The following is a 27,237-nucleotide window of genomic DNA, read 5'->3' as shown; positions in this document are numbered from 1 at the left end:
AGTTCTAGTTGTCCGACTGTTGATCATCAGGCTACTGGTTTTGGTTCAGATTTTGCTATTGTTGCTGCTGTGGCTATTAATGCATTCCTACTAAGGCGGCAAATCTCTCCTCCTATGTTCTCATTTGCAGGTTCATGCCACGTCAATTGTAGTAGGAACCACTGATGATTTGACTAGAGGAAGAGGCGCATTCACATGGTGTAGGGGAGGCTAGATTTGACATAATAGGCATGCCTGGTAGGGTCAAGGGCACTGTGAACTGCCTGATGGTTATAGGGGGGACTTTAGGATGTGCTATAGGTTGGTCTTGCCCCCTTGTAACCTGGTTGTTGTTGTTTGCGGGTTTGCTTGTGGATGCCACTAAGATTGTTGTAGTGAAGTAGAGTGAAGTGAGAACTTGGCTTTTTGTTGTGGTTCCCACAAACGGAGCCAATTGATATAGCGCGACCTGGTAGCTCCCTGTTGGAGGACAACTCGGACGTAGGGCTAGTGATGTCGTCTGGTTGAGCTGCAAAACAAGGTTGTCATTGTGTCCGGGGTACTTTACCCAGTGTGGGCACTCCGATGCATAAGTTAGTGATGTGGAGATTTAAGAGAGCTGAGAGCTTAAATTGCAAGGGAATTCGAGAGCTAAGTCGTGCATACCTTGTGAGGCTAGAGGCGAGGCCTTTATATAGGTAAGTTCCCATGGGCCTCATGATGCATGTCTGAGATCGTTGGCCTGTCTAGTTCGGAGTTAGTTTCACACCCAAAAATGGACTCCACATAAGCTAATAAGACTTATTCAAGTCCGTTCGAATCGGACGAAGAGAAGATAAAATCTGTTGACGTATGCTGTGATCCCCAGGAGACCGGAGACAATTGACTTCTATAAAGAAGTTACATGGCACCTCGCCAGGTCAGTCCATATAGTTGAACTACTCGAGCCTCGGTTTAGCTAGGTGACTCAAGGTGCATGAGGTAACTGAGATCGCTGAGATGCCACCACATCATTCCGCCACTCCACATGTCGTCACATCATTATACGGGCCAAATCGTCCCTCGTCAGGTTTATTATCTAGCAAGTCTCTAAGTAGATCGTGAACTCTTTAATTATTGGCTAAATTACATGTTGAGCTGGTTACTATGCCCTAAACATTTTATTTGTGTGATTCTTTCATCTACCAAAAGACAATATAATTAAGTCATTCAATTCAACTACTCTTCTCATTATCAAATGCTGCTAACCTTAAAATCCGACTTAGTATTGTATCAATGTTTTGTCTTGATTATTAGAAACCACATTAATTGGGCTTCGCCGCTCGGGTTTGGCTATTAAGGCTGCCCTAGCAAATGAAGCCTGAAGGGCTTGGGGCCGTTGGGTTTGGGCTGGGCCTTAACCCGAGACACCCACTCAAGGCATCGACGGTCCGGCCATGGCCAAGCACTTACTGAAAGAAAGACCTCAGAGATCGGTCCTCCGTCCTCGTGTATAATATTCATCGCATTCAAAATTCTTGTTTTTCTCCCCTTCTCTCTCCCTCTCTACCCATCGAATGACGACGATGAACCAGGACGACTGTGGCATGGGGTGTGGCGATTAAGAGGGATGGTTTTCTGTACTAACGGGAGAAAATGCCGGCGGGGAGAATTCATCACAAAGGTCTCATTTTAATTGAAACCCCTCGCTGCGACAATAATTGCCATGTCGAGGTTTGTACCAGCAACTTCATAGATCTTCTCTCTTCTCCCATTATCTGTTTTTGTCTTCTTTATCTGAAGGGGTCGTTTCGACATGCGAAATTATGACACTTTAGAATCATAATCTTGTTGGATTGCTTGGTTCCAATTCTGTCTTCTAATGGTTGCACTTGGACATGCGTAGGTTAAGGTTTTAACAAAAGTGAGGCGTTTATTTTGTGAAATATTCAGTCTATAAATTCTTAGCTGTTTCTGATAGAAGTTATAGGGGAAAAATCTTGTAGGCCAGGTTTCATTCTGTTTCTCGTAATCCGTAAGCAAATTTTATGCTTATTGTTTGTGTACTTAGTTGAATATTTGAATTAGGTTTCAGGCAAGGGTAACTTTAGTTTTGCTTGCATAGAAGTTTCATCGTGTCCTGATATATTTTTCTTTTTATTTCCTTTTTAATATGTTGGTGCCAATTTAAATGATGGAATGTTTCTTTGTTTCCCAACACAAACATAATGTTAAAGTTTTTAGGCAATTCGTCTTTGTAGCGATAGCAAATCAGTAACTGAGGAATAAGTCCCAGGTTCTAATGTGAATGTTTAGGCATTAAGGCATCTTTTGCACTTCCTTATATTGAGGAATAAGTCCCTTCTCTATTTTTTTAACATTCTGAATCCTGATAATGAATACGTGTCACATAATGCAATTTTATACATGTGAATCTTAGGTAGACTACAATTTAATATCTTGGTCTAGCCTTACCCAAACTACCTGGAATTGGCTAAATGCTGGGAAACCACAATTAAATGATTTTGTTCCATGTGGCTTCTAACTGCCCAGTAATAGTTTCTGGAGTTATTTGATTGCTCTGAAGAATTGGCATCTCTTAAGCCATGCATTGTTCATATGGTTCAAGTTTAGTTCATTTTTTTTCCCAATTTTTTCTTAGACCTGTATGATGGAAGGGTGATGCTGTTGTTGAAAATGTACAGGTTTTTTGCATTTGGAAATGTTAAAAGAGTTGCACATGTTATTCTCACAAACCAGAGGACCAGCTATTTGGAAGCAAAGAAGCATGGGGCGCTTGTTACAGTTGGACTACCTTCCCCCATATGTAGATTATACACATGGCATAAATTTTATAGTAGAGGACGTGCTTCATTTACAGCACATAAGGCAAAAGAAAATATGCAGAAAACTAATTATTCCAAAAGCTTTAGTATCATCTCAGCAAGTAGCACTATGATAGATCATGCCCAAATTGCTTGGAAAAGGCTCTCACAAAAATGTTCTTATAGTGGCCCAGCTTTTTCACCAATAAATAGGATTGCATGTGCTGTGAGTTTGGCATTGACCAGGTCCCATCTAGTTGCTCCGAGCATTTTTGCCTTTGTTATTGGAGAAGTAGCATGCACACAGAAAGCTTGGGCTGATACAGAATATTTTCCAACAGGGAAGACTTTATACATGCATGCAGAAAAGGGACATGTTTATTTAACATCATTCGTTTTCTTGGTCTTGGAGGGTTTTATTTTGCTTCTGAGATCAATCTATTTGGCAATCTTATTCTTGCCCACTATGGCAATGGCACCTTTTGCGGATTGTTTTGGTTACCAGTTTAGGAAAACATGGCTTCATCTTGTCCATCTTACCCTAGAAAAAGCTGGTCCTGCTTTCATAAAATGGGGCCAATGGGCAGCTGCACGACCAGATCTCTTTCCTAGAGATCTATGCACAGAGCTTTCGAAGCTGCAGACTGAGGCACCAGCTCATAGCTTTGCCTACACAAAAAGAATTATTGAGGAAGCATTTCATCACAAGCTTCCTGAAATTTTTGAAGATTTTGAAGAGGTACCTGTAGCATCTGGAAGTGTTGCCCAAGTACATCGAGCTTCCTTGCGTTTTCAATACCCAGGTCAACATGTCAAGCCCATTTTAGTTGCTGTTAAAGTTAGGCATCCAGGAGTTAGTGATGCAATTAGGAGAGACTTTTTCATTATTAACTTGGTTGCCAAATTTTCAAATTTCATTCCTACCCTTAAGTGGCTGAGGCTGGATGAAAGTCTACAGCAGTTTGCTGTTTTTATGATGTCTCAAGTTGATCTTGCAAGGGAAGCTGCCCAACTGAGCCGCTTTATTTATAATTTCCGTAGTTGGAAGGATGTCTCCTTCCCAAAGCCTCTATATCCACTTGTGCATCCTGCTGTCTTGGTGGAGACCTATGAGCATGGAGAAAGTGTTTCCTACTATGTTGATGAGCTTGAAGGGAACAACCAAATTAAGACTGCCCTTGCTCAAATAGGCACTCATGCACTCCTGAAGATGCTTCTGGTATACTTCCTTATTGACCTATTTTTTTTTTTCCAGTACTAGTTCTTTTTATTGCTTTAGGGAGCTGATACTTATTGGTCTTATCTCTTATCTACCTTTTTGTTTTTTTTTGAAAAAGATAAAGTAATTTTATCTTCCTATTTTCTGTTAATGATGGTTAAAGATTAATATAGATGTATATCTATCTGGTTAAGTGGGTTTTATACAATTTCTGATCTTAAAACACTCAATATGGCATGTGAAACACTATCGTGATCCGTGGCAGCTAAAGCAATTGCTGCACCTGAGGCAGATCTCTGAAAATCATGATGCAATAGAAGATTCATAATATCCAGTGGATTCGAGAAACTCTAGGACAGAAGTTCAGTTCAGGTTGGCTGAAGTTTTAAAAGGTGTGCCTTTGGCATACCTAGGCTCACAAGGAAGACTCATTTTGTGTGATACACTACACCTCACTTGTTTTTTTTTCTATATTGATGTTTTGACAAATTGCCTTTAGTTTGATGTTGATAGAGTAATTTACTTTCTTTTAGGCTGTATCTATGATGTTTAGAGTTCAAATAGTTCAGCTCATTGTTTTAAAATACAGAGGCATGATGCGAGGCATTCACCTGGAGGCATGAGGTGTAGTTCAGAACACAAAAGGCATAAGCCTCCTCAAGAGGAGGAAGAAGAAGAAGGTTTTATGTTTTCTTTTATTTTCTTTCTTTCTTTTTGTTTGAGGCATGCATGAGACGCATGAGATGCATGCCTCTGGTATGCCTCATGCACCTGAGGCATATGCCTCAGAGGCATCAGCACCTCGTGTGGAAGCATGCCTCTAGGCGTATAATTCCCACACCTTTTACAACATTGGTTCAGCCTCTATAGGGCATAACAATACAAGACTACAGTCTTCTAAACATACATATGTATGCATGCAAATATCGATACATCCGGCGTGTCGGACTTTGTATCAGGGTGCTTTTTATTTTGTTTTAGTTTCTTTACAAACTTGTTCAGGGGGGTCAGTATAAGGCCTGTCTTCCCCCTAAAACAGGTCAAACCCCGAAACACCTGTTATTTCACATATCAGTGACCCACCGATACAATATGTATCAGCCGATACGGGCCGATATGTTGCGAATCTTTGATCCTTTGTGTATATATGTATGTATGAATATAATATAATACACATATAGTCTTCATTCATTTCTTGCTTTTAAAACACTGGATATTTGTTATTAAATTGGGATATTGAATAAAAGGCCACTCTTTGGAGTTGAACCTTTATTCTCATCCATGTCAGTCCAAGATTTTACCATTACACCATGCAATGGTCCCTAATTGAGTTATTGAATATGCGCTTAACATGTTTTTTTGGTAGAAACACTTAACATGGTAAGTCTGAAAAAAATCATCTTAAAATCACATTTATTTTTTTTTTCCAAATCTTAGTTTCTTGTAAAGAATTTTATTTCCCTCCTCTGTTCCCTATTTTTTATCAATAAAAATATCATACTCAAAGCAAGGTTCTAAATATCAATACAGACCAATACACCCCATCCAGTGTATTGGTCTGTATCAATAAGCACTTTATATTTTATTAGTTCTTTTTTCAAACCTGTTCAGAGGGGTCAGTATAAGACCTGTCTACGCCCTAAAACAGGTCAAACCCCGAAACCATCCCTGCAATAGCATATTGGTATGACAAATATCAGCCAATACGAGTTGATACGTTGTGATTTTTTTATCCTTGACTCGAAGCTCATGACTTCTGGTGGTGTATCTTGGAAATCGGCAGCATAGTGGTTCTTGGTTTATTTATATATAGTTCTGAATTCTGATTATTAGTAATAAGCTTAGGAAATCTGGCATGTATTAGTTTCTTATCTAATGGAAGATTGAAGGCATAGTTTAAAGTATTTATTGCTTTTCCAGGTGGACAATTTTATCCATGCAGACATGCATCCTGGAAATATTCTTGTCCGGGTAGCTCATAGAAAATCTTCACATAAAGGGCTCTTTAAGTCCATGCCTCATGTCATTTTCCTTGATGTGGGCATGACTGCTGAGCTTTCTAAGAATGATAGAGTGAATTTATTGGAGTTTTTCAAGGCAATTGTCCTTCGTAATGGTCGTTCTGCAGCAGAGTATACTCTGAGATTATCAAAGCAACAGAACTGTCCAAATCCAAAAGTCTTCATTGAGGTAATAGATAGATATATTATATATATGTACTAGCAGCTTATATTTAAGTTTAGAGAATCCGGGGAAACATATTCATCTCATACTTCTTTCATAAATTTGTCACTTGTTTAAAAGAACAGTCAACATCTTTCTACTCAACCTGCAACCTTATGCTGCTAAATGCCATATAATTGTTGTAACTACCATTTCTATTTCTAGTCAGCAAATGTGCATTACATTCATTCAAGTTGTGGATTTGGAAGATTGACCAAGAAAATTCTGCACTTGTCAGGGTTTTGATAAGATGCTACAGTGGCAAGGAGATAATTTATCCCCCTCTTTGCAACTCTTTAGAATCTGACTAGCCTTATGGACCTTGTAGGTTTTCAAGACTGTTATTCAGTCTTGACCACTAAGAGATTTCAGGTTCGATGAGAAGAGAAAGTGAAGAAGTAGAAGAAAGAGTGGTGAAAGAGCAATAGAACACAGATTTTGAGGAGAAGAACAGAATGTCAATATTCTGTCACCGCCACTTTAAGTTAATATATATAGGTTATGCTAGTTACATGAAAGGACATATCTGCCCTTGGTGTTTACATCATAACTGCTAACAAATAACAACCAATATAAAACTGAAACTAGAAATAACAGAATAGCAAAATAACCACAGCTGTGACTAGATACATTCTACCCTACGGATAGAGTGGGACCACAGCTGTGGGGCCCACATCAATGTTCTCTACACTCCCCCTCAAGTTGGGAGTATATGTTCATCATTCCCAACTTGGATAGATCCGCCTCTAGCTTCTTTCTTGATACGGCTTTAGTGAGGATGTCTGCTAGTTGCATACTGGATGTGATGTAAGGGAGGCATACTTCTTGAGATGAGACCCTCTCTCGCACAAAATGGCGATCAACTTCAATGTGTTTGGTTCTGTCATGCTGTACTGGATTATGTGCTATATTAATGGTGGCTTGATTATCACAGTACAACATCAGGGGCTTCTCATACTCAATACCCAACTCCTCAAGTAGAGATCTTAGCCATAGGATTTCAGCCACTTCATTGGCCATGGACCTGTATTCTGCTTCAGCACTTGACCGGGAGACAACACTTTGTTTCTTACTTCTCCAGGAGACAAGGTTTCCTCCCACAAGGGCACAATATCCTGAGGTAGACCTTCTGTCATCAACACTCCCAGCCCAATCTGCATCAGTATAGACATCCACCTTCATGTGATTGTTGTTCTTGAAAAGTATACCCCTACCTGGGCATCTCTTCAAGTAGGCTAAGATTCTTTTTGCCGCAAGAAGATGTGTGGTTCTAGGAGAATGCATGTACTGGCTGACAACACTAACAGCATAAGTAATATCTGGCCGAGTGAGGCAGAGATATAGGAGCTTTCCTACCAGTTGCTGGAACATAACTTTGTCTTCAAGAAGCTCCCCACTCTCGACACTAATCCTGTGATTCTGTTCAATTGGTGTATCTGCAGGCTTGACACCTAACTTTCCAGTTTCTGCCAACAGGTCTAGGACATATTTTCTCTGAGATATAAAGATCCCCTGTTTGGATCTAGCAACCTCAATACCCAAAAAATACCGGAGTACACCAAGGTCCTTCACATCAAATTCTTGGTGAAGAAGCTGTTTAAGAGACTCAATCTCATGGTTATCATTCCCTGTGACCACAATATCATCAACATATACGGCCAGTAGTGTCAAAGATGACTCCACCCTCTTGATGAATAGGGTATGATCTGACTGGGCCTGTACATATCCAAACTTCACAAGTGCTAGTCTGAATCTATCGAACCAAGCCCTAGGTGACTGTTTCAAACCATACAAAGCCTTGTTGAGCCAGCAGACCTTCTTACCTATTTCTGCATCATAGAATCCAAGAGGCAATCGCATGTAAACTTTTTCCTGCAAATCTCCATTCAGAAAGACATTTTTCACGTCCATTTGGTATAAAGGCCAAGTGTGACTTGCTGCAAGGGACAATAGAACTCGAATAGTAGTCATCTTGGATATCGGTGCAAATGTCTCCAAGTAATCTATGCCATAAGTCTGTGTAAACCCTCTTGCAACTAACCAAGCTTTATACCTCTCAATAGATCCATCTGCATTATGTTTCACTGTAAATACCCATCTGCATCCAACTGGTTTCTTTCCTTTTGGCAAATCAACTACCTCCCAGGTATTGTTTTTCAACAGGGCATCCATCTCAACTTGCATTGCATCTTTCCATTCAGGGACGGATAGGGCTTCTTGCACTGTTCTTGGAATAGGGACATTGGAAATGGAGCTAAGGTAGGACCTGTAGGTAGGAGATAGGCGATCATAGGATAAAAAATGGGAAATACAGTGGGTTGTGGATGTGGTACAATGTCGTTTCCCTTTACGGACTGCAATCGGAAGGTCAAGATCATTTGTAAGGGAAGTCTCTGTGAGCTCTGGGACTGAAGTATCTGGACCTGGAGTTGCAGATGAGATTGGAGCTAGTCTGGACTGCTGATGATCAGGATCAACCTGCCTGCACCGCCTGTGATAAACCCTCAACTCCTGATCCCTCTGACCACCCTCACCATTGCAGCTCTCATCACCCAACGGAATAGGTAAAGGAACTGCCCCACTCTCACTACTCTCCCCCTGAAGACAAGAACTCAAACCCCCACTCTCACTACTCTCCCCCTGAGGGGCAACCCGAGGATAATAGGGTGTCCCCTCAAAGAAAGTGACATCCATGGAGACAAACTTCCTCCCGGAGACAAGATCATAACAGCAATAACCCTTTTGAGTTTGTGCATAACCAAGGAAGATGCATTTGGAGGTTTTGGGTTCGAACTTGGAGGGATGGGGTCCGAGAAGCTAAACAAAGCAAGTGCAACTGAATGTCTTAAGGGGAATAGAAAACAAGTCCTCACGTGGGTGTAGAAGCGAAAAAGGAGATCGCATATCAAGGACCCTGGAAGGGACCCGATTAATAAGGTATACTGTCGTGAGGATAGCATCCCCCCAGAAGCGAATAGGGACATTGGAAGTAAACATGAGGCTTCTAGCCACTTCCAAAATGTGCCTATTCTTCCTCTCGGCAACTCCATTCTGCTGAGGTGTATGAGGGCAAGAGCTCTGGTGGATAACCCCATGATGAAGAAGATAAGATGTCAATGATTTAGCAAAGTATTCCTTTGTGTTATCAGATCTGAGAACTTTGATCTTGGCATCAAACTGGGTTATGATCATTTGGTGAAAATTTTGGGTCAGGGAAGGTACCTCATCTCGTGAACGCATGAGATAAACCCAAGAAAAACGGGTATGGTCATCAACAAATAACAAAAAGTATCTGTACCCACCCATGGAAGGGATATGATAAGGCCCCCAAACGTCAGTATGCACAATATCAAAAGAATTATCACTCCTTTTATTACTCAATAAATAAGGCTTTCTACAATGCTTAGCAAACTCACAACTTTCACACTGTAGCTGAGACAACTCAATAGACTCAAATAAAGTAGGAAACAAACTCTGTAAAGATCGAAAAGACAAATGACCTAATCGGTTATGCCAAAGCATAACCGGACTCACACTCTGAGAAACAAAAGACAACTTCTCTACTGACTCTCCCTGACGGAACCGCTCCCCAAGTAGATAGATCCCATTCGTCTCACAACCAGTCCCAATCACCTTCTGCGTTTCCAAGTCCTGAAAAACACATCAGTCAGGGAAGAAGGTTACTGAGTAATTCATATGCTTGGTAATACTACTGACTGAAAGAAGGTTAGTATCAAGCTTAGGAACATGCAAAACAGATGATAGGGAGATAGTATCTGAAAGCTTGATGTCATCCTTCCCAGAAATAGGAACCAGGGAGCCATCAGCAATAGATACCTTATCCCTACCAGAAGACAAATGGTAAGTAGTAAACAATGAAGGCAAGCTAGTCATGTGATCAGATGCACCCAAGTCTAGTACCCAACAAGGTTCAGTAGTACCTGGAGCTGAGGCATGATAGGCTGAAGCTCGAGTACCTGAATGGGCGAAGGCAGATGTGACAAGGGCTGATGGAGGCTGTGGTGGTTGAGCTGAATTTCCAACCTCCTTTTCTAGCTGTATTAGGGCAGCCCGAACTGCAGCTAAGGTCTCCAAAGATGTTCCTTTTGTGCCAGCTGAGGATGCTGAATCAGTGTTCATGGCTACATGAGCAGTGCCCTTCTTGTTTCTTAACTTCGCAAGAACCAAGTGGGGATGCGGTTTCCAACATGTCTCTTTTGTATGTTTGGGTTTCTTACAATGTTCACATACTACATCCTTCTTGTCTTCCTTCCTCCTGTCCTTCTCTGAATCACCCCCTGATTTTGGTGTAGCCGCTACAAAAGCTGATGTGGGTTGCATCATAACTTTCCTTCTGGTTTCTTCACTGTGTACAAATGAGTAAGCCTGAGAGAGAGTCACACTGTCTCTAGTCAAAATCTGTTGCCTCACAATATCATATTCTGAGTTCAATCCCGCCAGAAACTCAAACACTTTGTTTGTCTCGATGTGCTTTCTATGGGTCTGAGCATCTTTGGGACTCTCCCACTCAAGAGTCTCTAAGTGATCAATCTCGTGCCACAGGGACTTCAAGGTAGAGAAGTAGACCGACACCGGTTTCTCTCCTTGTTTAAGGGTGTTCACTTCACATTTCAATTCATATGCTCTGGCAACATTTAGGGGTTGGGAGTAAGTTTCTTTCATAACATCCCATATCTCCTTAGCTGTCTTTGCCCATAAATAATTCCGGCTAATATGAGGCTGCATAGAATTACACAGCCATGTCATAACCAAGTAGTTTTCTTGCATCCACTTGGTATATGTCGGGTCTCCCTTGGAAGGTTCTTTCATATCTCCCAGGAGGTACCCTAATTTACCTCTTCCACCAATAGCCATCATGGCTGATTGGGCCCATTCCAAATAGTTTGATCCATCAAACTTTACGGTTGTAATCTGACCACCCATCTCAGAAATACCACTATAACTGATGTTCCCAAGACTGCCTTCTACCTGAATTTTAGACTCCATTTCTGTCAAGTCTCAAAACAGCACTTGAATCACCAATCACAATAAAAAACAATATAGGCCTGATCTGTATTCTCAGTATATGTGCACAAAACCGAAATAATTCTGATCTGAAGCCAACTAGCCAACACAGCAGTAGCTGTCCGTAGATCTCTAACTCCCTTAGAACTCTGAGAACAGCTTTAAAAAAAAACTGATATGCTAGGGAAAGTTAGGGTTTTAATCAGTCCTGAAAGGAAGCAATTCAGTCGCACAGTCCAAACTATATAGATGAGCTTGCAATAGGGTTTTAATCAGTCCTGAAAGGAAGCAATTCAGTCGCACAGTCCAAACTGTATAGATGAGCTTGCAGTAGGGTTAATAAGAAACCCTAGAATCTGATCGGACCTACCAATAAACTTAAGAGTAGCTCTAAGTAGATCACAGGGTTCAGCCAAACACTAGGGCTTGCCGCAGATCACTTTCAAACCCTAGAGTAGAGAGAAACATAGTTCGGCTAGGGTTTGCTGTAAAACCCTAGTGAATCGAAGAGAGAAAGGACTAGAATGATTCGGCCTTTCCCTCCAAATAGGTCCAACCTATCTTCTCTGATAGAACTTCTCTTAAAAGTAAACAACTTACAAGGAAAAAATAGTTCGCTGCCTTCTAGGGTTACCTGAACCCTAGTCTTCTCTGATCCTTCCTGACCACCAACACTCTGCAACCCTAGCAAGTTTCCAACAGCTGCTAGCACCTCTGGCGATCTCCAAGAATCAGTCTACGAACTCCTCCTTTTCAGCTTTCAGTCCTAGGGAATTCTCATGTGGTCGGCTGGTATTAGACTCACATGAAAAACCCTAACTTGGCTCTGATACCATGTAGGTTTTTAAGACTGCTATTCAGTCTTGACCACTAAGAGATTTCAGGTTCGATGAGAAGAGAAAGTAAAGAAGAAGTAGAAGAAAGAGTGGTGAAAGAGCAGTAGAACACAGATTTTGAGGAGAACAGAATGTCAATATTCTGCCGCCGCCACTTTAAGTTAATATATATAGGTTATGCTAGTTACATGAAAGGACATATCTGCCCTTGGTGTTTACATCATAACTGCTAACAAATAACAACCAATATAAAACTGAAACTAGAAATAACAGAATAGCAAAATAACCACAGCTGTGGGGCCCACATCAATGTTCTCTACAGACCTCAAGGTCCTGAAGTCCTCATGGATCATTATTCCCAGCTTATTGTACAAGAAATTCCAATTCATAATAAACAAGGCTGACACTTTATTTTAGTTAGTAAACTAATCTTCAGAAAGCATGCAGTTATCCCTTGTTTGATGTCTCAGAGCTATGCCAGATAGACATTTTAAAAACGACTGTTTTTGATTTGTTACGATTGTTTTGAAAACATGCTAGAAATTATTACTTTATGCAACTCTTAGAATTCCGAATTCTTCGCTCCACAGACACACTGAGATCCATGAAGAGTCGTGCTACAAGACAAAGTTGAATATGTCTTTTCATGGGTCTCACCTTGTCTGTATGTGAAGAATTCAGGATTATAATCATTGTTTACTAGCATTCTTTTTGTTCTAATCTATATAAAGCCACTGTATGATCTGATACAATTTGAACCCTTCTGAGATATTCCATTGGAGGTACTAGATCTGGAAAATAGAATAGCTTTCTTAAGGCAGAACCCATCAAATTTCAACAGTAGCCTTGCATGAAAATGTGCAAGTCTTCTGATGCAGGAGCTGAAGAGTCAAAATTGCAATTTTATGATATTTTTATGTATTTCTGTATTTTTGGATAATAGGCGTATTTTTGTCAATTTTGCAATTTTCTGTGGGGGTCCAATGATAGGGTTTATATTTTCTATTTATAGTTTGTGTATGTTTAAAATTTCAGAGTCATTGCATAAGTTGGATTAGAGTGAGTCTTCTTTGAATTGAAATAGGATATGACAGTTTAGTTTGAGTCCTACTAGGATTATTGAGTCTAACAGTTTGACTTCTAACACTATTATGAGTCTAACAGTTTGACTCCTAGGATTATTATGGATTATTATGAGTTTAGAGTCTATATATATGTATGGACATTTTACACAAAGGCAATGAATTATATTGAGTTTTCTTTAGCTTATGCTAGCTATGGTCATATGGTGAGTGATTCCCATTCCCTAGAGTGATTCTAGGCACCCTGTGAGTGATTCCAGGTATTTTATCTCTTCTTTCTCTTCCTATTTTCTCTCTTATTCCTTCAAGAAGCCATTACAGCCATTAACAGCCATAAAACTCTGATCAATAAGACCATTCAACATTCTCTAAGGACTAGTACTGAGCTGGTCCTACTCCTACATCATCTTCAGCGACAGCATATTATATTAATGACCTGTTTTTACATCAGGGCCTGTATTATATTAATCGCCACGGCAATGGCCTAGGATTTACACAGCCTGCCCCATATGGTTAGGATAAGTTTTTTTTTTTGAATATTAATGGTCTTTTTTTATTTGTTTATTTTCTATTTGTTCTAATTAGGGGTGGATATGAGCCAAGATGAGCTGGATATTAGACTATTTGAGCTTGGCTCATTAGAAAAGCATAAGGTTTGAGTTTGGCTTTGAGCTCAGTTCGAGCTAGAAATATTAGCTCAAATTCGAATTGACTCAAACACTCGTATATTTGAGTTCAGTTTGGCTTGAACTTGAATTTGAGCTTAGACTTAATAATTTCCCTACTTGTTTAACATTTAAAAACCACAAAAACACATCAAGATTGCCCACTGTCATTGGGTAGACCACTATATCCTTGAAAATTTTATTATTTGATTATTTTAACAACTAAAAGACAAAGCGATAAGTCTTTCAGTTCAGAAACTTAAGCCATTATCAAACAGCCCCTAAGAAGAATAACTTGCTTATTTAACATTTAAAATCATAAAATATACAAAAAATAACCTGTTCTGCTCAAAAAATATATAAGCTCAATTAGACTTGCAAGCTTTATGAGCCGAGCTTCATACTATTTGAGCTCAGCTTGAAGCTCAATTAGGACTGAACCAAATCAAGCTTTTCTTGAGCCGAGCTCGAATAGCTTGCTTTGGATCCACCCTTAGTTCTAGTTAACAGATGATGCAAGAAGAACAAAAGATGGACGTTAGTTGTGTGTGTTTCGAAGGGTGCTAATTGGGTTGTTTAGTGAGCCTTCCCTGAATGACCAAATAATCTACATGTGGAAAATTAGTTTGGAGCTCAAAAGAAATCTCTGAATACCTCTCTCTCTCCACCCTGAGTTCATATATAAATTTCAGCTCAAACATCTTACCATATGTGCAAAATAAGCCCTCTTTTGTAGGCAAGTTTTATATTAAAAAATTTTTAAATGGCTAATATTAGTTGTGAAAGCTACCAATACAAGGTACGACATACAAATGATATAAATTGTTCGATTGAACATGTGGCCAATCTAGTGGGTCCCATATCTGGTGGATGATCTATGCTGCCCACAAGGGCCCTCTACATGAGAGAAGTAGGTGGATTGTACAGAAGCTCCCTAGTTTACCTGATTTGTGAACCCTTTCTACACATACATAGATGGATCAATTTTGTCAGACTCGGACTGGAACTGACAATTGGACTGTGAAAGCTAGGAACCGGCAGCCGGTCTGGTTTTTTTGGACCCTGGTTTTCCAAATTTCTGAAAAGCCAGTAGACCCATCAAAACCTGGTGAGAACCATTGCAAACCAGTAGACCCATCAAGAAAGACTATTTATCATCCACTCTTGTACATGTGTTATAATATACCTAATATTTTATCTGATGTCATGGTTCACTGGGTTGACACAGTGGTTGGACTGTTTGACCTGTGACCCGGCAGACATTCCAATTTTGTGTCTGCTCTGAATCTTACAACATTGAGATTGATAGATATCAATTTTGAATTTTTTTCCTTTTCTTACTAATAGAAAATACATAACACTATATATTGTTTGAGCAGGAAGTAGAGAAGTTATTCAATTTCTGGGATTCCACGGAAGGTGGTGCTGTCCATCCTGCTGAATGCATGCAACAATTGCTTGAGCAGGTCCGGCATCATAAAGTCAACATTGATGGCAATGTTTGCATGGTAATGGTGACCATGTTGGTTCTTGAGGTAATTCCATTCCCTTTTTTTATTTCTATTTTATATATTCTTTTTCATTTTTTTGAGAAAAAGGTAAGTTATTGTATTCTTTCGTTAACTTCAAACTGTAATATGTACAAGTATAGCCCTGTGCAATGAGTCACTATACAAATATTCATCTAGTTATATATACTTGCCTGTCCTGTATTACAAAAACAAAGAAGCAGGCTCAAAAAAGACAGTTATGAGAGGTATTAGAAAATGACTCAGTTGTTGCCACCCATGAATGAACAGTCCCTATCACTTTCCTGATGACCACTTCTGTTGATTAGTATTTTGACTCAAACAATCTCTGGTTTCTTTCTTTCCAAGTACATTTATTTCTTTCTATTTTCTTTTTTAATTATTCTGCATAATGAGTATGATGTGTATCTTGAGTTTCTTTTATCACACTAGATTAAGCCATTTATCATTAGCTATTGTATTGCTCTAAGAGAGGAAGACCCCCCGGTTATTACAAAGACAGCCCCTTTAAAAAGAGAGAATGAAAGCATCTTTATGACCATGTAATCCAAATGATTGTTCTCTTGGAATATAGGTTCCTGATTCAGCCGTCTGTTTTTCAAAATCCAACTCAAGGAAACCAAACCTTGGTATTTGATAAATATACTGGGCTCCGCTTTTTCAGAAAGGACATATTGAAAATTGATATCACTGGGGATTGGGTTGAACCATAGCTGGAAAGTTTTTGCTGATGATAGTCTCTCTGTGTCTCTATCACATAACGTGCCCATGATTCTGAAACTGGTTTAAAACACTGAAGAATATCTCTATGGTTCTGCACTTGGTGAATAGAGAATTGAGGATCAGAGTATCATCAGTATATATTGGAGATGATAGATGATCAGCACCTCATTTTATCATTTTGAAACCTGAAATTGACCAAGATTTTCAGCTTTGCACATAACTATACTCAAGGCCTCCACTACTAAAATAATAAGAATGGAGAAGATGGATCTCCTTGCATAAGGCCTGTAGTAAGTCATTTTGAAATACTGTTAGTAAGAGCAAAAAGGAGACTAGAGAGATACAAGAACAGATACATTCTCTCCTTTCAGTCCCATGCTTCATTGATTAAAATGAGAAAATCCTAGTCAACATGATCATGTGCAGTTATACTTTTACCTGATTGTTTAATAGAAGCTATTGCTGTTTCTTCAACGATTTATTTTATATATAACTACTATTTTTATTAGTTTTAGTAATTTTTTTATTAATTATAGTTATTAGGTTTCAAATTATTTATAGATTATTAATTTTAACAATATTATCAATTAACTAAAAATGCATTAATAAACAGGTATCTAATAAAATGAAAAGAAATAATAAAACAAAATACAACATTAGAACACAAGTTCTTTGTGCAATATATCAAACCCATGTTTAAATCATAATATTATTAAAACTATCGATTAATATTTTTTGTATTTAAATTTCTTGTTTTTATTAGTGTTTATTAAGTTTGATTTTTAAGTGGAATTGAAATGTTTTTAATTAACATTTTAAGGAAACCAATGATAAATGTATTTTAATTTTTACTATGCTTTGTTAATAGTTATTATTTTTAAGTGGATTTTTAATTTAATATTTTTTAAAATATTTTTATTTTTGTTGTTTTATGTTTGATTATTTAAACCCAACCTATTTAAATTATTTGATTTATTAATATTTTACTTTATTATGTTGTATTACTATTTTCTCCCTCTCTCTTTCTTAAATGTAATAATGACATGCATCGAAATAAGAGGCCTTGGAAAACCCAAAGGTTCTCTCTCTCTCTCTCTCTCTCTCTCTCTCTGTATATATATAATAGTGTACAGTTTTATTGATCCAATTAAAATTGGCAATGATTACTTTTTTTATATTTTTAAAACAAAAGAAAATAAGAAAAGTTGCAAGAAAAGTAGAAAATATATAAATGCCTATGCTGAAAGGAGAGGGCTTATGACATGGACTGTCTTGTTATATATATATATATATATATATATATATATTTGAAAACATTTGTAAAGAAGCTAGAGAAGGATTTTTAAATATTCTGAAGTTCCAAGGTTTTTCTGTTTTTTCCCTTTTGTTTATTTTTTTTCCTTACTGTTTGTAGGGCTGGCAACAGAAGCTTGATCCAGACTACAATGTGATGCTTACATTACGGACATTACTGTTCAAAGCTGATTGGGCACAATCTCTTTTATACACAATTGAAGAACTCATGGCCCCATAAAAAGGTGCTCATTTGTTGTTGTCTTCTGAAATAATTTTGGCAAAGTGAATGCTAAAAATAAAATGATAACAAGATGTGTATCATACTATCATGATCATCCATAGAAATAACATCATCTTTTCTTTTTGATCAATACCATGCTTTAGATCTGTTTCTACATCTTTTAGCTGCTCCGTTTTTTTTGCTTCATGGTGGGTTTCTTTATGAGTATGCTATACATCTTTTTTTATTAGTTTTTCATCTGTCATTATCTAGGAAAACTATTCAAAATCTCCTTGTACTTTTTGAAACCAGCTGAAAGTTTCCTTGTTTTTCAATAATAGGCTTAGGCATCTCTTTATCTGTGTTGAGGGGAAATAGGTAATGAAAAGAAAATCCTTCCCTTTCAATTTGGATAGGAGGGTTGCTTTCGACAAACCAGCAACAGCTTCTTGCCTGGTTGGCAGATCAGGGTTTTGAGGAGGAAAGGCAAGGTGGTGTGGGCTGTGGGGATGTGCAGATTACTGCCTTTGGTAATATTTTGGTGTGTTTGGGCAAAAGGGATGCTTGGGTTTTTCCAGACCAGGGAATGTACATGGCAGGAAGTGTTAAGGAAGAAGATTAAAGGAAAGTTATGTTCTTGGTTGGGAGTTAAACGGATTGAAGGAATGCATTGTAGTAATTGTTTTTGACTAGGATAGATTATTTCTTTGTTAATACAGGTTCTCGTATATGCTGTATAGGCCCATCTACAGTCCCTTAGTGTACATGACTAAATCCTTGTACTCCTTTCATCTTGATACAATATACTTTTTTAAAAAAAAAAAAGTTTTGAAAATACTGTATGTAATAGATTCTTGAATATAACATAAAGGATCCAACTACGTCACTCTTCAAACACAAACAAGATTAGAACTCTTAGGAAAGATTCTTTTCCCCTCATGGAAAAGTGATCTTTTTCTTTGTACAATCGATCTTTGGCCTTTAACTCTACCATTATTTTTTTTTGGTATGTCAAAATCAATCTCTATTTCTTCCTTTTGTAGTTTATTAGTAAATATGTACGTGCATTTTTACATGGCAGTATCTCTAAGATAAAACTATTTATAATTCATGGACAGTTTCTGAACAGTTATAAGTGAATAGTTTTTGGATAGTTATAAGTGGACAGTTTCTAAAATGAGAGAAAGGACATATATGCCCTCTTCATGCCTATTGTATGTTTAAACAAGGGGGATAGAAAGCATCCAATGAAAATTCTAGAAAGAAGGGGCATTCTCTCTTTTATAGGTAGTATAGATTTTGTACTCCATGGTTTTTTTTCTATAATTGATACTTTTAGACCTAAGCAAGATATCCGTGTATATATCTTAATGAAAAAATTACAATAAAAAGGAATATCAATTGTTGAAGACTCTGAATACGTGATTTTTACATATCCAGGCTATCGATACTTTGATGTTTGAACCATGGGCAGAAGTTTCAACCCATTTCAAAAAGCGAGAATCAGTAATGTTCTAATATTACTAGTTGGGACCCGTACAACGCACAGGCCTTGTACATGTTAGTTGGGCGAATCAGTGATGTTTGAGTCAAACCTAAGCCGTAATTTTTGGGTTATGTCTATTTAAACCAATCCAAAATTCCAAATTGTAATTTGAACCAGTGGTAGGGTTCATCACTTCCAGCCCAATTCAGACATTTCCGTGCTTGGGCTTAGCTTTTGGTGTTTAGAACTAATCCGACATAATAAATCATTTATATATTGAATATATATTTATATATACATGTTTATTATATTATAATATATAATTTATGATACTAAAAAGGCATGGTATGGGAAGAGCTTTGACCAATTAAATTGCACCTCTGTGAATTGTGGTGAGCATCACCTGATTGGTCACTGAGTCAATGGTTCAGTGACTTTTCTGGGTGGCAGATCAATGGTTCAATTATCTAGGTCAGATGAGTCAATATTTAATATAATTAATTAAATAAAAAAATATAAAAACCATAAAATTATTAAAAAATGAAAAATATGGAAGTTTTGGAAAAGGAAATAGGGTATGGATATAATATTATATATCCATCATATTAAACAAAAATAAGTTCGATAAAAGATTTAGCCCCCATTTTGTATCACTTAGAACAAGTACTTAAAATAAGTGGTGGGATCACACAATAAATGGTTAATAAGTACTTATTCTTGTTTGAGAAACAAGCCAAGAATAAGTATTTATTTCAAAAATAAGTGCTTAAAAAATAAGAAACTCCAGTGTTGCTTATTTTAAGTACTAAAAATAAGTGTTTATTTTATTTTTGTGGGACAAAAGTGTCCCTAAACAATTTCAAAATACTGATGCTACCCCCGCGAATGGAGAAAGCCCTATTGTTTTCTCCATTCTCACAGGTAGCTTGAAGAAGCGACTGGTGGTGTTCAAGTGGGGTGACCGGTGGCTGGTTTTTCCGATTTGGAGCTCACATAGGCGGTACTTTCATAATTTCTATTGTTCTTGAACCATTTTCGGTCCGATTTGGACATGTTTTTGGGTTTTTTGATCCTCTGAAACTAGATCTGCACCATTTTTGCCTAGATGTAAGGTTGGGGCAACCAATGCACAATATACCACCAGTGAACAAGGTAGACTCATTTCTAACATGTGTTTTTATGGTTTAATAGCTTAGTATGAACCGTTTGGTGGTTTTTTATTTTCTTTTTTGCATATTTCTATGAATAATATGCCATTAACCGAAGTTTTTTGTTTATTTTTATAGGGTTCATTTATCATATTGGAAAGGCATGATATTGGAAAAACTTACAGCCAATCAACCGATATCATAAAATAGGTCACCAATCAGGTGGTGTTCACCAAATTCACGGGGCTGCTTTGATTGGCCAAGTCTCTTCGGATACCATGTCTTTCTGGTATTATAGATTTTTCCATTTGTATAATATTGTGAATGATATGCATTACACCATTTTTTTTTTTACTTTCTTGCATACTACAATGAATAATATGCAGTATCAGATTTTTATAAGAGTGGTTCTTGAAAGTAGAACTAGTCTATGAAAATTGCTTTATGAAATTATTCTTTAAAGTACTTCTGAAAACCACTTCTTGAAATTACCTGCATGTACAAATACTTATTGAAAGGAATTTCATAGACGTACTTTTTGTAAAGTACTTATGTGAACTTGCTTTTTTTAGAAGTACCTCCGTAAAATTGTTTTTTTATGAATTCATTCCATGAAAGTAATTTCATAATAGTGTTTTTGTAAATTACTTTCTAAAAGAACTTTTTGAGAGTAATTTTGTAAATTTATCTTTTTGTAGTATTTATTTTTAATTTTTCATTATTATTATTATTATTATTTTTTATTTGTTATTTATTATCATTATTTTTTATTTTTTTTGTAATAATGCCACGTGTGTACCATGTGGGCCCATGTGTGTCTTGTGGGGTAGAGTAATTATTTCAATTGAAATAATTGAATATAATATTCAATGTTTAGAAAACTAAACTGGACCGATTGGTCGGATCAGTTAAATTGTGACCCAAAGCCCTAACCAGTTTCCGTTACACCCCAAGAACTGTAATAACTAAAAAACGATGAAAATTGGCTGACCAACTGGTTTAATTAATAAATCGATGAATCGGTCCCAGTTTCATGAAACCTCTCGAGTCATAAAGTAATTGAAATTTAAAACATGCGCAATAAGATTTAAACCCATGACTTCTTTTAAGTATTTCTTAATTACCAGTAACCCACCTTTTTATTTGTGCTAATTAATGGCTTTTATTGTATATGTTACTTTATTATATACATATTTTAAAGAAAATTTAAATTAAGAGACTTAAACCCTGCTAATATGCTTTAAAAATTAAAGATCTTACCATCCATACGCCATATTTAAATATAATAAAAGTTGTAAAATATATTATATATAATATTATAGGACTTGTAGTATTTATATTTATATGCCACATCATCACGTTTCGACCTTTGGTTTAACCCCAGTTGAACCTTTCACCCATGAACCTTTCCCTTTTTTGTTTCTATGTCCACTTTGGTTGTTTGAATATAGATAATATTTAAAAACCAACATTTATATGCATTCGTGAAGTAGGGGCTAAAAAATGTTATTTTCGCAAAATTAAATACTTATTGGTGAAGTGGCTTACCAAACATCCTGACCTCAATAGGTACTTAAAATAAGTATAAATGGTTTGAAAAAGGAGCCACCAAACAGCTATAAGCACTAAAAAATAAGTATTTATTTTTCATACCACTTATTTGCCAAACATAGTCTTAAACCTCCTTTCTTTCTTTCTTTCTTTTTTTTTTTAATTTAAGGTACTATTTGATTGCACTTTTTAAAGGTCTGAAATCTAAAAAATACTACTTTTCAGACCTCACCCCTTGTTTGATTGTACCTCTTAAATTGAGTCTGAAATTGATTTTCAGATCTGAAAATCATAAACCTTGGGTCGGCTCTTAACGCACTCAGATGCGTTTTAGAGCAGGCCCAATGTCCAAAATATCCTTACAATTTTTTTGTAAATGACCCGAGTTACCCCTGATACCCCCAAACCCAGAAAACCTAAACATTCAACCTCTCTTTCTCTTTGGCTCTCTTTCTCTCGGTCTCTCTCTCTCTCCACCTTGTCTTCCTGCCACCATTGTAGCAGCGACTCTCTCTCTCCCCTATCTTCTCTCTCTTGCTTTCTCTCTCTCTCTCTCTCTCTCTCTTTGCCTTGTCTTCCTGCCACCGCCACTACAACTTGCAGAGGTGGCTCTCTCTCCCCCTGTCTTCTCTCGCTCTCTCTCTCTTTGCCCTGTATTCCTGCCACCGCTGCTGCAACTTGCAGTGGTGGCTCTCTCTCTCCCCTGTCTTCTCTCTCTCTCTCTCTCTCTCTCTCTCCCCTGTATTCCTACCACCGTTGCTGCAACTTGCAGCGGTGGCTCTCTCTCTCCCCTGTCTTCTCTCTCTCTCTCCCTCCCCTGTCTTCCCACCACTGCCACTGCCACCGCCACCGCCACTATCTTCTCTCTCTCTCCCCCCAGTGGCGACTCTCTCTCTCTCTCTCTCCCCTATCTTCTCTCTCTCACTCTCTCCCCTATCTTCTCTCTCTCACTCTCTCCCCTTGTCTTCTCTCTCTCTCTCTCTCTCCCTCCCTCCCCTGTCTTCTCACCACTGCCACCGCCGTTGTCTTCTCTCTATCCACCAAGTGGCGTCTCTCTCTCTCTCTCTCCCCTGTCTTCTCTCTCTCGCTCTTTCCCCCTATCTTCTCTCTCTCACTCTCTCCCCCCGTCTTCTCTCTCTCCCACTCTCTCTCCCTCCCTGTCTTCCCACCACCGCCATCGCCATTGCAACAAGCAGTAATGGTGGTTCGGTACTTCGGTAAATAATAAAAATGCTTTTATTAATTATTAATTGTAAATTATTTTAATATTTTTATCAAACATTAATTATTTTTTTATTAAATTTATTTGTGTTATTTATTAATTATTAATTATTTTTATTAACTAGTAATTTTTAATTATTTCATTAATTTTTAAAAATTATTTAAATTTTTGTGTAAATTATTAATTATTTTAATATTTTTATAATCATTAATTATTTTTTTTAATTTTAATTGTTTCATTTATTAATTAGTAATTATTAATTTATTATTTTTTATTTGTATTGTTTCAATATTATTGAGGTTGAAAATTATTTTTTATGAGATAATGTAAATTGAATTCAACATTTCCAAATTGTATGTTTTAGGGGTAAAATAGTAAAATCAGTAAATTTCAGATGATAGAGGGTTGATCCAATACAAACAAACTTATGGATTTAGATCCTCTAAAAAGTAAAAAAGCAGCTATGCCTCTTTTCAGATTTCAAACACATTTAATATCTTTTTAACTTTTCAGATTTATCAAACGCTAGTTCCATGTGAACCGGAACTCTAATGCGGTTAAATTTTTCCAAAAACCCAATATTACCCTTCAGTCATTTTACCTTTTTTCTTAAGATATGAAAAACACTAAATTTCAATCAAAGAAAGTAGAGAATGAGATTTGATCAATCACAATAACCCAAAAATATACAATCATTAAGAGTTTTACTATCCCCAAACACGAAATGTGGCTAATACTCTCTTTGTCCACAACACTCTGACAATTCTTCACAAGTCAAAATAATCGATGACATGTATCCATCTAAATACTATAAAATAAAAATAAAAACAGAAAAAATATGTATATATATACAATATTTAACTCGCCTTCCAATGAATCCATCTTCGGGAAATGTCGTCTAAGTAGGAAGACAATCTTCTTTTATCCACGAGAACAAGTGCCTGGCGATGCTTCATAAAAGTCAACATGGATTTTTATTCCATCAGAAAATCAGATACCTTATTATAGATAAAAAAGAAAATTTCAGGGTTTTGAACACATACTACCCAATTCACAACACTCTTTATTTATTGGATGGTGGGTTCCTAGACACCCCACCGAAAAGGCTCTTAGAACAGTTTATCTATCCAGAATTTTGGCTATATGGGATGAAAGGAATGAAGTTAGCTTCATCTTCATCAATGGAAAGAAGCCAGATCCCCTGGATGTTTTTAAAAAGGGTACACATTGCTGGATTCTCAGTTCTTTTCAGACTGTCATTTTAGTTGATGGTTCTTGGCACATCAACAGTGTTTGCAGTAGAGTCTGAACTCTGGGCTATAATAAGAGGCCTACAAAAGCTTAGCTCCCTTAATATATCTAAGATCTGGATTTTTTGTTTTGTAATGCAAAGGCTGCCTTGTCCAAGCTTAGAGGAAACCATGAGAAACGTCAGATGGAATGAACCAGCTCTCATTGAGCACATCGTGTAATTAAAGCTTTTGGTTTCCTTTCTTTCCCTCCCCCGCCCGCGCGGTTTAACTACTCTTTGATCAACTGCTGTAAAACTAATAATTCCCAATCAACATGGTGATGGCTATATCCATCTATTTTCACAAAACCCTACCTCTTCTACTTTTTTTTTTCTATAATCAATCAAAATATTGGCAATTAAATTTAGAACCCCAACTAAGATCTGCCAAATGCTCCTTGTGATGGAGTACTGTTTTTGATTGATTGTTCTGTGAGCAAGTTCCATTAGATTTATTCCATCACAACACTATTAGTAATTGAATAGGCCAATATTCGGACCAAGTGGAATGAGGGGACTTCCCTAGATGCCATGAATGGTGATTCTTAGATCATGTAATAAAGTCAGCCCAGGGTCAGAATTTATAGGTACAAATTACAGTTGGGGTAGGTGCCAGCTCGGAATTGATGTCAATTTACGGGTGGGTATAAATGCATAGAGTGTGATTTTTTAACATTTTGAATGTTTATAGATTTGCAATGGAAATCAGAAATCTGCATTAGACTTGTCAATATCCATACTTTTTTGTATAAAATTTGTAAGACCCATGCATGAAATATGTCTTTAATCTCGTTCAACTAATTACTAATAATTGCATAACATTCTTCTCCATAAATCATGGGCATTACTGTTCACCAATTAGGTCAACACGCCAGCCAGACCCACCAGCAGGAATGGTATTCCCTGGAAAAGCAAAAAGTAGAAGCTATAGTATTCATGAGAAGATAAGGTTCTGCTTGGTTTGTGGGATGGGAAGGGAAAATATGGAATTAATATTTTGGAATATTCCTCCCATCCCATGTTTGATTTGTGGGATGTCATGAGATGGGATGGGAAAAAGGTGGGATTATAGATCCCAATTCTTGGTATGTAGAGTCCCACCATTTTCGTGGGAAACAAGTGGGAATGTAGGGGGAAAACTTATTTAACCTAGAAAAACACCTTCCTTGTAGTATTTCTAACAATTAATATTAGATTCATGACCCATAAATAAAACATTAATTATTTAATAAATATTTAATTAATTATTTTTCAAAGAAAAATATTAAAATTATTAATTAAGTCATAAGTATTAATGAAATAAAATGTAAACTAATAATAATTAAAATATTAATTAATGTTATTAATTACTGATTAATATCAAAATAATGTTTAACGATAAAATAATCAATCACAAAGATATTATTAATTAATTAATAATTAAAAGTAAAATATTTAGTAATTAATTAATTATTTTATAATTAATAAATTAATTAAAATAAATAATTTAGTAATGATAAATTATTTAATAATTTATGAATAATTAATACTAAAATTGTTAATTAAGTCATGGGTATTAGTAAAATATAGTAATAATAATAACTTATAAAATAATAAAATGTAAAATATTTAAATAACTAATTATATACTTTAAATAACTAATATCATGATAAAAAATATTATTAAGTAATTAATAATTAAAAAAGTAGTTAATAATTAATTAAATAATTAATGAATAAATAGATTATGATTTCATTATTAATATAATTTATTATTCAATAAAATTAATTAAATGATAAAAATGTTAAATATTGAAAATAATTAATAATAAAAAATATTAATTAATTCATAGTAAATATTAATAAAATTTAAAATATTAATTCTTAATTCTTAATTAATAATTAATTAGATAATTGTCAATATTAATTAATTATAAAATTATTTCAATAAAATATTAATAATTAATAGTAACAAAATATAAAATAATAAAAATGTTACTAATTAATAATTTTTACTATAGTTACTTTTCCCACTATTTTCTCTCTTGCAACCAAACAATGGAGCATTAAAATTTTCTACCCATTTTTCCATTCCAATCCCACCAAAGTCTTCCCACAAACTAAACGCAGCTTAAAGACTTGTCGTAGAGGCAGTCGTGAAGGAAAGCAAGTGCCGGCTGTCTAGATTCCTCCGTTGTAAGGAAAATCAAAAGATATAGCAATAGGACATATTTTTTCTTTTTAACCATTCCATTAGATATAACAATTAAAACATCTGACAGGTTCAAATGGTTCAGCAGTTCAACCGATCTGATTGTTAGGGTCATTGATAGAGTCAACTTTTTTTAAGTAAATAAATAGACATAGAAACGTGGCCAAGTAATGGGTCAATTAATCATTCCGCACTGCTTGGTTCAACTATTGGCTGAAACATTATTAGAACGCAGAACTCTTTTCCTTGTGTGAATTAGTCAAGACTCGTACATAGAGGTGTAATGTGGGTTGAGGGCCACCCGCATGCATGTTTTGCCTGCCTGGCCCACAATGCCTCAAAACGGGCTCAGCACAGCCTGCGGCCCGAGCCCAGGTGAGCCCATGTTAGGCCAAGCCACGAGCCTATTCCTTTTTTTCACTTATTTGTTAATTAAAAAACTGACGAAAATTGGGAAAGAAGCAAAATAATTAACAAAAAAACACTTAACAAAATAGACAACAGATTAAAAAATAAAAATAAAAAATCATTTAAATTTAATGCATACATTGATTTTTTTTTGTTTATTCTTTTTTACTCTAAGTGGAGGAGTACCCACCTAAAAATTAATTAAATAATTTCAAAATCACAAAAAAGAAGGGAGGACATAGCCCAAAGGGAGGCATTGGATCCTCTTAAAGTTAAATATTATCACTTTCTACTTGAGTGCTGTAGAAACCATGATCAAAACGAAGCTGGATGCCATCTA

The 27,237-nt window shown here is 36.4% G+C and overlaps 1 protein-coding gene across 7 annotated transcripts; it reads left to right on the top strand.

The window, feature by feature from the left end:
- Positions 1-1,347: 1,347 nt before the first annotated feature.
- LOC104605715 (uncharacterized) lies at positions 1,348-20,655 on the top strand. Of its 7 annotated transcripts, XR_016068684.1 has the most exons (7): positions 1,354-1,692; positions 2,664-4,002; positions 5,923-6,192; positions 15,213-15,368; positions 17,500-17,623; positions 19,983-20,239; positions 20,374-20,655. XR_016068684.1 is itself a non-coding variant. In XM_010270584.3 (6 exons), the coding sequence occupies exons 1-5, from the start codon at positions 1,685-1,687 to the stop codon at positions 17,617-17,619; spliced, it is 1,893 nt and encodes a 630-aa protein (XP_010268886.1). In that variant the 5' UTR covers positions 1,354-1,684; the 3' UTR covers positions 17,620-17,623; positions 19,042-19,333. The 7 variants fall into 7 exon arrangements, 6 of the variants coding, with proteins under 6 accessions (XP_010268887.1, XP_010268886.1, XP_088742718.1 ...); XM_010270584.3 differs by lacking the exons at positions 19,983-20,239; positions 20,374-20,655 and adding an exon at positions 19,042-19,333; XM_088886592.1 differs by lacking the exons at positions 19,983-20,239; positions 20,374-20,655 and adding an exon at positions 18,018-18,436.
- The last annotated feature ends 6,582 nt before the right edge of the window (positions 20,656-27,237 follow it).

The sequence above is a fragment of the Nelumbo nucifera genome, chromosome 1, assembly GCF_055504915.1.
Source record: "Nelumbo nucifera cultivar China Antique chromosome 1, China Antique-T2T, whole genome shotgun sequence".
In the NCBI taxonomy this organism is placed as follows: domain Eukaryota; kingdom Viridiplantae; phylum Streptophyta; class Magnoliopsida; order Proteales; family Nelumbonaceae; genus Nelumbo; species Nelumbo nucifera.
This window is presented reverse-complemented; position numbering and strand designations above follow the sequence as displayed.

Bases quoted from the DNA above. Each gene is read 5' to 3' on its own strand.
- LOC104605715 (XM_010270583.3), top strand. The intron at 4,003-5,922 runs GTATACTTCCTT...TTGCTTTTCCAG, and splicing joins CACTCCTGAAGATGCTTCTG to GTGGACAATTTTATCCATGC. The intron at 15,369-17,499 runs GTAATTCCATTC...TACTGTTTGTAG, and splicing joins TGACCATGTTGGTTCTTGAG to GGCTGGCAACAGAAGCTTGA.